The following is a 9,607-nucleotide window of genomic DNA, read 5'->3' on the forward strand; positions in this document are numbered from 1 at the left end:
ACGGCCCGTTTGGGAAGTAGCCTGCCTGCATCGTGATATGACATTTCTTTCAACGCCAACTAAAACAGCAGAATTCACAGATTTGGTAACGAAGCAGGGCAGAAGAAAAGAAAAGCAGGCTCATATATATATATATATATATATATATATATATATATATGAGCCTGCTTTTTTATTTATATATATATATATATATATATATATATATATATATATATATATATATATATATATATATATATATATATCGGTCAGTGTGGAAAAAAAAACCTCACTAATCCACCCACTGCCCCTCAGTGCTCCGCATCAGTACCGCGTTCATAATGTGCATCGTGACGTTTGATATCTCAAAGTAAACCGGATCCGTTTTATTTACCCTCACGCTGGCTGCCTGTCTGATCAGGGGAAGGTAAAACAGGTGTAGCTCTGTCCGTAGCCTTCGCTACAAATAGGCTACATGGACAAAATGCTCGACATTAAACTAAAACAAACAAAAAAACAAGCAAGCAAAGGGTGCCATGAATATGAATTATGAATGACAAAGAGCAATAATTTATGCTGTGGTAATAACCGATGGGCCTGCTGTTACTTTAATTTTTTATTTATTTCTTTTTTCCCCCCCCACAAGACCTCTAACCAGAAATAAACATACACACACAGCCACACGTGTTACAATAAAGCACCTTCACGTACATATTTATACTGGCTGAAAGCAAACCGTGGACACTTAGAGTGTATGAGAGAGAGAGAGAGAGAGAGAGAGAGAGAGAGAGAGAGAGAGAGAGAGCTCCTGAAATCACCAATGAACGACGCGTCTCAGGTGTTGCTGTGGTTGCAAACCCAACAAACTACAGCAGCTCAGGACACGCGCGTTACGACTTGGTTTAATTCCCAGGAGGCCCACGGTCCCATCCAGAGCTGCCTCCCTCTGTTACTCAAACTTCAAACCAGCTCCAGTCAGCAGATTCCCTTTTAGCTCACATCTTGAACTGCAACTCCGGTGCAGCTGAATTTAGATATTCTCGAGTCAAACGCTGTACCTAATAGTTGTTTGCCGTAAACACGTCCCTAATTATGACCGAGGACATCATTCACAATTCCCTAACTGAGTGTAATACTATCCCCATTCTCCCTGAGAAATGACAAATAAAGTTGGGTGCAATAATATCCTAAGTAGCATAATAAAGGCGAAAAATACACTTGTCATTTTTTTTCCTATTTCGTTATCTACTGTATTCTATAAATGCGCAATACGCTGTCTGTTAAAGAAGCCATTATTTAAAGTAGCCTATAATGTGAGTGAAACCTGTTGTTTCCAAGCTGATTTTATTTTACTGACATGTTGGTCGCAAAGGCGACGATGGTCTAGCAATCAGGGTGCTGATTGCGTCTCAGTAGCAGTTTAAAATCCAATTTGTATTCTCCATCTCGGAAATTAAACATCACCCCCAAATAGTCGTCCAATTTTTATTTATTTATTTTAATTTTTGCATTTTTTTAATGCATATTAACAGGTTTCACCTCTGCTGTCCGCATATAGTCTGACCGCAAAAGTGACACTTTGTCAAAGTCAAAGTAAACCTTTTTGTCATCTCTGTTATATACAGTACAGTAAGTATAAAGAGAGACGAGACGACGCATAACACGTTGTGGAGTGAAACATCACAAGACTTTAACAGACCTATATGTAAGGGCCCTAGTGAGGCAAGTCGAGTGTGCCTTTACAGTATACACTACAGTATTATCCTAACAGAACACAATGTAGCCTACAAAGAGATGTGAGAAGGAAAAAAAACCCGCTTCCTTCTCTGCGGATCAATATCAGCACAGCAGGAGCCGAACAGGAACCGACATCGACACACTGTGTGGAGCTGACCTTTCCCACTCCCCACAGGTCATACCTTCCTCATGCGAGGAGGTCACCGGGCCAGCCACTAAAAAGGCCATTAGGAGGTGATTTCAAGTGCTAAATACTGTGAAAAAAAATCCACAACTAATAATTCTTTCGTCCATCTCTACCACAATGATAAAACAGCACCAAACTCAAGTTTGCGCTCTTGATTGGCACATAATCCAAGTATGTGAGGCGGAAAGGAGTCTAACAAAACTCAGATGTATTAAAGAATTGTAAAAGTGAGAGAGACAAAGAGAGACGGGGGGGGGGGGGGGGGGGGGATATTTTTATAAGGTTCTAACAGCTTTTAGTTAATATTGTCTGGTCGTAATCAGCCTGACTTCCCGGAGGATCCACAATCTTTTCATTAACCACATCACTCCGAGAGCCAAGAAATGTGAGCACTAACTCAGTGTTTGCTAACAGCTCAAGAAGACAGAGTGCCACTTGCTGCTACAGCGGTCTGGAAAAGATAACGAGTCCCACTTCGCGTTTTTCTTTGCTCAACATCCATGAAGCACGACTCATGTAAAAATAATGACAGCAGCTCGTTCTGGTAAGCATGCGCAATACAGCAGAGGCCGGCGTCTCTCAAAGCGTCACGCCACTAGACAAGCACTTGTCGTGGCCTCAGACGGTGACATTTAGCCCTTGGGGTGTAAACAGGCTGCAAGGTGACACTGATATTAATCTGAGTCGTTAAGTTTAACAGCAGCAACACAAACCTTCACATCCGAGCACTAAAAACCATCTATATTAATAGCAGGACTACGGGAAACACATGGTCATCCCCAAGAACAGGCTGAAACCAGAGCACCAAGATGAGCTCCCAGAAAACAACTAAAGCTGTGTCAAGTTCAAGTTCACGGCTGCTTCACGGCTGCACTAAACTCCTGTCCAGTGAAATGTCCAGCGTGGGGGGAGGGAGGGTGGGTTATATTTACAGTTTCTATTTTCAAATAAAAATCCCCGCACCTGGTTTGGGAATTTTTTTAAAAGGGATAAGACAATGATGTACGGAGAAGAAAAGCTTTTGCTCCCCCCACACGCCTGCGCGAACCGAACAGCTTTCGCACGCATTTTGTTGCGTTCACGTGCGCAGAAGTTAAATTGCGTAGTTTGCTTTGTTTTCCTCTTTAATTAAAATAAAACTAATGTACGAATTGAATCATTCTTTTTAAAAAAGTTAGAAATTAAATTCATTATTTCAAATAGTTTGGCTTTCAGAAAATTCAGACTGTGTGCGCACACAGGCCACTTTTAATTCCGGGACTTCTTATTTATCTCCACAGCCCCATTGTCTTAAGGGCCTGACAGCATGATTTCCACGATGCCTTTTCCTCACCGAAAAGAAAAGAGTTGACAGCATGGACATTTAGAGGGGAGATAATGACTAGTTTAGAAAAAGAAAAAAAAATTGGTGAAGTCATAAAACTTCTCTGACCCATTCCAAACCAGACTAAATCCCAAACTGCGTGTAACTCACTACAAACTGCACCAAGCACCCAGCAGCGTAAAAAGGAGGAAAGGCAAAAGGGTATTTAGCACTTGCAACACCTTTTATTATATTTGTATGCAGTAAAATTCTTATCACAATAAGGAAGAAAACACCTCTTAAAACTTTGAACAAAAGCACATAACGAAACAACTGCCCATGTTTAGCTCGTAATTGTACATATTTATAGTAAAGAAACATTCTTTATAAATACTGTTTCATCTGTAGCAAGTAAATACCATAATTTAATTACAAATGGATAAATATGGCAGCTGATATTTACAAAAGGAAGGGTGTAGTTACAGGAAAGAAAAAAAATCGAACGGCACAACGTTTATTGTCCTCACAATCTTCCAGATAGTGTTTCACAATTCCAATTTGCAAAGCACAAAACATCACAAGTTAAGCCCAGCAAACTAAAATATACATTCACAAGCATAATATTGTGGTCTGTTTGAGTTAAATGTTAACTTTGGCACTCTTTCCAGTTTATAGATGTTTAGTATAGTACAATCAATTTGCCTTAGGATCACAATATTCAACATTATAGTACAATTTTATTGTAATGTGTGCACTAAAAGGTCCAGTTAAGAGAAATAGCTACCATTGAAGGAACATCAACACACCAAAGACAGACGAACTATCACAACCAAATGGAATTTGGGCTTTTAGTGATTATTTACATTATATGAAATACACCTCAAATATTATACATATTTTTCCTCTGTTGGTAATCATCATCTTCCCTGGTAAATCCAAAATAATAAGATTAAAAAATAAAGAAGTGTTCGTGTGCCTCCTGTGTGCACATGTCCCAAAACTCAGTGAAACGAGTGTGTGTTGCTTCATTTCAGCGTAGTCCTAAACATACCATTCACTGAAATTGGAGGACAGGCCACTGTGGTTGGTGGTGTTGTGCACAGCTGAGGCTGGGGAAAGGGTGGTGTTGCTTTGAGTCTCCGTGGTGGGTGACACCAGCCCTGGAGGTGTGGATGATTCGTAACCAGAGCTGGCTGCTGGTGATGAGTCTGACGCTGGTGGAGAGGATTCGTGGACCTAAAAAAAAAAGAAATAAGAAAAGAAGAAAAGAAGAAAATACATATTTATTTTCTGATTTACACGTTAAACAAAAAAAAAAAACACACAAAAAAAACCACCATAAATTCTAAAAACCACCTGGTATTAGACTGTACAAAAATATTTAAAAAAAAAAAAAATAGAAGAACACACACACACTTCCCTCAACGCCTTACTTACCTTCATGTGTTTTCGTAGAGAGCTGGGATGTGTGTAAGACTTGTCGCACATTTTGCAGAGATATGGCTTGTCCGACGTGTGAACGTGCATGTGTTTCTTTCGGTCGCTGCTGTTTGCAAATCTTCTGTCGCATCCCTCAAACTCACACTGGAACGGTTTCTCTCCTGCAAGAAAGAAATAAAGAAAAGAAAAGATGTTTTTGAGACTGCCTCAGGCTGAAGTGTGTAACAACAAGAGCTTGTGCAGAACCAGTCTGTTGTAAAAGTTGAGTGCAGAGTATTGCTGATGCCATTCATTAAAAAAAAATGTAAATAAAACGCAGGGTTAAAAGCAACACGTTTAGCCGTAACAATTGTGACAAAGTTTCAAGCGTCTTTTAAAACGAAGTGGGGGTGCTGCAACGTCTTATTTAGCCTAAATAATGCGCATAGTGATTGGAAGGGGGTGGGAGAAAGACGACGAGGCCGTCCTCAGTAGGCCTGCAGAAGGCATATCATTTGCCGGGAGACAATAAAAATCTAATTAGCACGTGGCCAATTTCATGGCACGGCACCGTAATGTATTTCCTAGAAAATAAGTCAAAATGTGAGAGGCTGGTAATGGCCCTGTCTAGCACCTCAACACATATGAGAGAGGCGCATGGGAAAACAAAAGGCATTCCTGGCAGCATTGCTGCTACTGTGCTCGGCTAAATCTACACACAACCCCCGAGCAAACACCAAGTGCAAATCGTTTCAGAGCTAAATACAAATATTTAATAAGGACACAAGGAGAAAAACCTATATGGAAAAGGGTGGGTGGGGTTGAGGAGACGCGAAATACACACATACATACACGCAGAGTATCATGAATGAGCTGATGTGATTTTACTACGAGGCTGGCTGCTCTAGGACGCACGCAACGCGCTCTCTCTATTCCCTTTGACCCATTTCTAAAGTTTAGCCTGAACAATAAAGCTCCCAGAGAGCCAACTAAACTGCTTTCTGTGCGTTTTTAAAGCACCAGAAGAAGAGTTCGAACGGGCCCAGAGTAGCCGTGTAACGAAGAAATGAAGTATCCCCACCATTTTAAACGCATTTGTTCTCTCTTCTCTTCTCCCCCCCCCCCCCCTCCTCCCCCTCTCCCTCTCTGCCCTGGATGTGATCCTGGAATACTACTTTAGCAGCCTAAAATACCCGCTGGTAATTAGATCTTAATGTGAGTTTGTCTTGGCAAGACACGCATTTACAACAGCGAAATAAATCCTCGGGTACGCTCGGTGACAGCACCCACACCGGGCTTACTATTTAAATAAAACAATTTTATATCAAATAAAGCTTGCGCGATCGTTATTATTTGCATTATTATTTTAATTACCTGTATGCGTCCTCTTGTGTATCTTCAAGTTTTCCGACCGTGCGAAGACCTTCCCGCAGCCAGGGAAGGGGCAGGGGAAAGGCTTTTCTCCAGTGTGCACCCGAATGTGGTTGACCAGTTTGTATTTTGCCTTGAACGGTTTGCTCTCCCGGGAGCAATCCTCCCAGAAGCAGATGTGGTTGGTCTGCTCCGGACCACCGACGTGCTCCACTGAGACGTGAGTGACCAACTCGTGCATGGTGCTAAAAGTTTTATTGCAACACTTTTTGGGGTTGCTGAGCTGCTCGGGGTCGATCCACTTGCAGATGAGCTCCTGCTTGATGCACTGTTGCCTCATGTAACGGAAAAAGGCACCGGGGTGGTGGTGGGCTGCCATGTTCATCCCCATGTTCATATTCATGGAGCCGTACTGGTTGTGGAGCTGCGCGGCCGAATACGGGTCGGTCCTCGGACTGGAAACCTGGTGGTATTGGTCGGAGCGTCCGAAAACTTCGCCGGGTAGTCCAAGCCTCATTTGCCCATTCAGGACGTTCGGGGATCCGTGGGACCCATGCTGGTCGTGGATCCCGGGGAACAGAATGTGGCCTTGAGTGTCTGTGTGGGAGTGATGAAGGGATCCCGCCGTGGGGCCAAAAATAGTGTGTTGGCTACTCGCCGGAGAGGATTCTCCGAAGCCGCGACTACGAAAGAGAAAGTCCCTGGTGGAGTTGAAAGGGGAGCTTGCATACGAGGTGACATGGGCGGCGTGAGCCCCCAGAGCCGCTGCGGGGTAGCCCGGCGCCTGGGTGGTGAAGGCAGAGCTCTGTCCTGGGGAGAGATCATGGTTCAGCTTAAACGCACCCATGTGTGCAGAGTCAACAAAGCTATTTTGTGCCAAACTCAAGTCTCTCTCCTGCATCTCGCTGGCTGAGTGATGCCTGGCAAACGAGCCCACTCCGAGTCCTGGGAACTGGTGACCAGCATCCAGTAGCATTATGTCTTCAAAGCGATTTCTTTTTTTATATATATATATATATAAAACACCAGCACAGAGCTCGAAGCTACAGCAAATTAGTAAAAGAAGAAGACGGAAAAATCAAATCTCGGTGCTGGCACGCGACGATTGAACTTCCAGCCTTGGAAACAACATATCAGGCGTGTTTCAAAGCGCTGCTCCGCTCAAGAGTTGAAAAAAAGAAAAGAAAAGAAAAATGTAAAAAATAAAAAATAAATAAAAGAGGGAATCTCGGCTTATCGAACACTGAATTTACTTCTAGTTTACTTGTGACTTAAAAATCCAAGAGTTTCCTCGTGTCCTCTTCTCTTGACTACGGCAGTTTTTTTTTGTTTTTTTTGTTTTTTGCGTTAAAATTGACTCGAAGAATTAAATAATTATCGTACTAGGTGCCTTCTGCATACAGCAGAGAGACAGTAGCTGGGGCATCTCAAAAAACGCCGTTCCCAAACGCGCACGTATTTATTTCTCTGGCTTTGCCCGTGTTTATCGCGGAGGGTCCCTGTTTCTCCGTGGACTGGCTCTACCTCCTCTTCCGCCCCCTTTAACTGGAGAGCGTTCATTCATTCCTCGCAGTCTCATTGGCCGCCGCGCCTCATCAATCCCAGGTGCCCCTCCAATAGCAGGTAGCGCTTTGGCGACTTAATAGCGCAACGCCATTTTCCACTAATAATTACCGCCTACTTTTAGGAGAAGATTTGGGAGGTGTGCGGGCGAAAGGATCACGACAAGAGAGAGGAGAGCTGTTTTTGTTGTTTATATTCTGAGGGAAGTTGTAGTATGAAGGATACAAACACAGCATTTGATGAGAAATAGTGAAGATTGTAAAAAGTAAGAGTTGACATAATGGATTAAGGTATTGATTAGGTAGTTTTGTAGATGTGACGTAAGTGGTCTGTGTTTTACTGTATCCCTGTTTTTAAAAAGCGCTGATGTTGTATTTAATTTACAGAAACTGACATCAAAAATAAATTGTCAATTAACCACAACGCTATACAGTCATATCATCTCAGTAAAGGCAAAAAAACCCATCTATCCATCCTTACCAGAAAAAAATAAATAAAGTTTGAGTCACTTAATTCATGACAGCTGAAAAAGCATGTGTGGCTCCATATGGAGTCCAGTGGTTTTCCACTGGTTGTACAACCACAACTGGGCCTTTAGTGGTTCTCCAGGTCTCACCCGGGCAGCCGTCAGTGGTGGCTGACGGTTTCTTTAGTGGTTGTATATGTCGCTAGTTCTGCTTCGTTGGTGGTTCTCACTTTACCACACCAATTAAGTTACATGTTACAGCGGTGAACTGGGCTAAGGTGAAAGTTAACCCTTAGTGACCTATAAGGTAGAGGTTGTGTTGAACTGTCAGTGACGCATTTTCGGCCATAAAGTAGGATGTGTTGATAGTGACATATGGTGTGTTTTTGTAAGAAAAAAAGTCGATTTTTTTTTTTTGCCCCACGTTAGCACAGTAATGTCTACATTGGATTTCTTGTTCTTCTTTCATTTTCCCCCTTTTTGGTGTCCCACGCAGCCAGACAGATAGAAGTCAAATACTCCAAAATACTTCTGTGAATTATTTACTGACACCTTCCCACAACAAACACACACTGAATCTGTAGCCACATAAATACACAGGCCGTGCACCAAAGCTGCTTATTCACATGCAAGTCAAAGGAAGTTTACTTACATTTTCACCCCCCAAAAAAATCCCACAAGCTCTGCGGTTCCGTCACACAACACAGCTTTCTGCCTGTCTCAGCTTCTCCGGTGCACTCTAGACGACAAATAATGGTGAAGACCAGGGAAACGTTTTAAAAACTTTTTTTTTTTATTGTGTCTCCTTGCTCTGAGTGGGACAGGCTGAGCGTTGTATGCCATTCTTCCAAGTCTATTTCAACTCGCACCACAGGAAACGCAGGAGCTGATCCAAGTTCAAAGTCACGTCTGCCGACCCCTATAAGAAGTTCTTTAATTCTCTGAAGAAGAAAAAAACACACAAAAACCTTCCCCAGATAGGGGAAAGGAGAAAGAAAATTTCGAGAAAAAAAATCAATCATCAAGAGGCTGTGGGTTTTCCCTTCTGCCTGGAAAAGAAAAAGCCTCCAACCTATTCAAAATCCCCCACAGACTAGTATTTCAACAGGTTTTAGAAGTACCAATACTCACTATGCTCACACACGTAACAAATAAATCACGTGAAATATTACACACACAATCTACAGTTACAGCTGACAAAAATACAAAAAAAAAAAAAAAGAAAAAGCCATCTGACAGGTTTATAACATTAAACCCAACAATCCCGATCGCGCAAGGGGCGCTCTGCCCGTGTGTTATAATGGATGCCAAAGGCATATTTCTCCTCTCCGTTGTCTGACAGTATCAATATGTTGACACATTGCAAGGTTACTTGTGTGGCTTGCTTGACCTTGTGTTTCATGCATGTTTGACCTCTGACCTGTTAAGACCACATATGTTGCCCTCTTGACTCCTTTTGGTAAAATAACCCTGTTTATGACAAAGCGTCTTTGTTTTAGAGGGAGCGAGAGAGAAAGAGCGAGCGAGAGAGAGAGAATAAGAGAGAGCGAGAGAGCAGTAAGACGCCCCCCTCTTCTGT

At 42.5% G+C, this 9,607-nt stretch overlaps 1 protein-coding gene across 1 annotated transcript; it reads right to left on the reverse strand.

Moving 5' to 3' along the window:
* Positions 1-3,434: 3,434 nt before the first annotated feature.
* On the reverse strand, positions 3,435-7,569 carry zic2a (zic family member 2 (odd-paired homolog, Drosophila), a). Its single transcript, XM_085250575.1, has 3 exons — positions 6,003-7,569; positions 4,647-4,810; positions 3,435-4,445 (listed from the first exon to the last, which is right to left on the reverse strand). Exons 1-3 carry the CDS (start codon positions 6,973-6,975, stop codon positions 4,251-4,253), a joined length of 1,332 nt encoding a protein of 443 aa, XP_085106701.1. The 5' UTR covers positions 6,976-7,569; the 3' UTR covers positions 3,435-4,250.
* Positions 7,570-9,607: the final 2,038 nt, after the last annotated feature.

Source organism: Mchenga conophoros, linkage group LG16 (assembly GCF_057382185.1).
Source record: "Mchenga conophoros isolate Kocher_MC1m ecotype Shallow Benthic linkage group LG16, M_conophoros_male_GT1.1, whole genome shotgun sequence".
Classification (NCBI taxonomy): Eukaryota; Metazoa; Chordata; class Actinopteri; order Cichliformes; family Cichlidae; genus Mchenga; species Mchenga conophoros.

Bases quoted from the DNA above. Each gene is read 5' to 3' on its own strand.
- zic2a (XM_085250575.1), bottom strand. From the start codon at position 6,975: ATGCTACTGGATGCTGGTCACCAGTTCCCAGGACTCGGAGTGGGCTCG. The intron at 4,811-6,002 runs GTAATTAAAATA...TCTTTCTTGCAG, and splicing joins ACACAAGAGGACGCATACAG to GAGAGAAACCGTTCCAGTGT. The intron at 4,446-4,646 runs GTAAGTAAGGCG...TTTTTTTTTTAG, and splicing joins CTCTACGAAAACACATGAAG to GTCCACGAATCCTCTCCACC.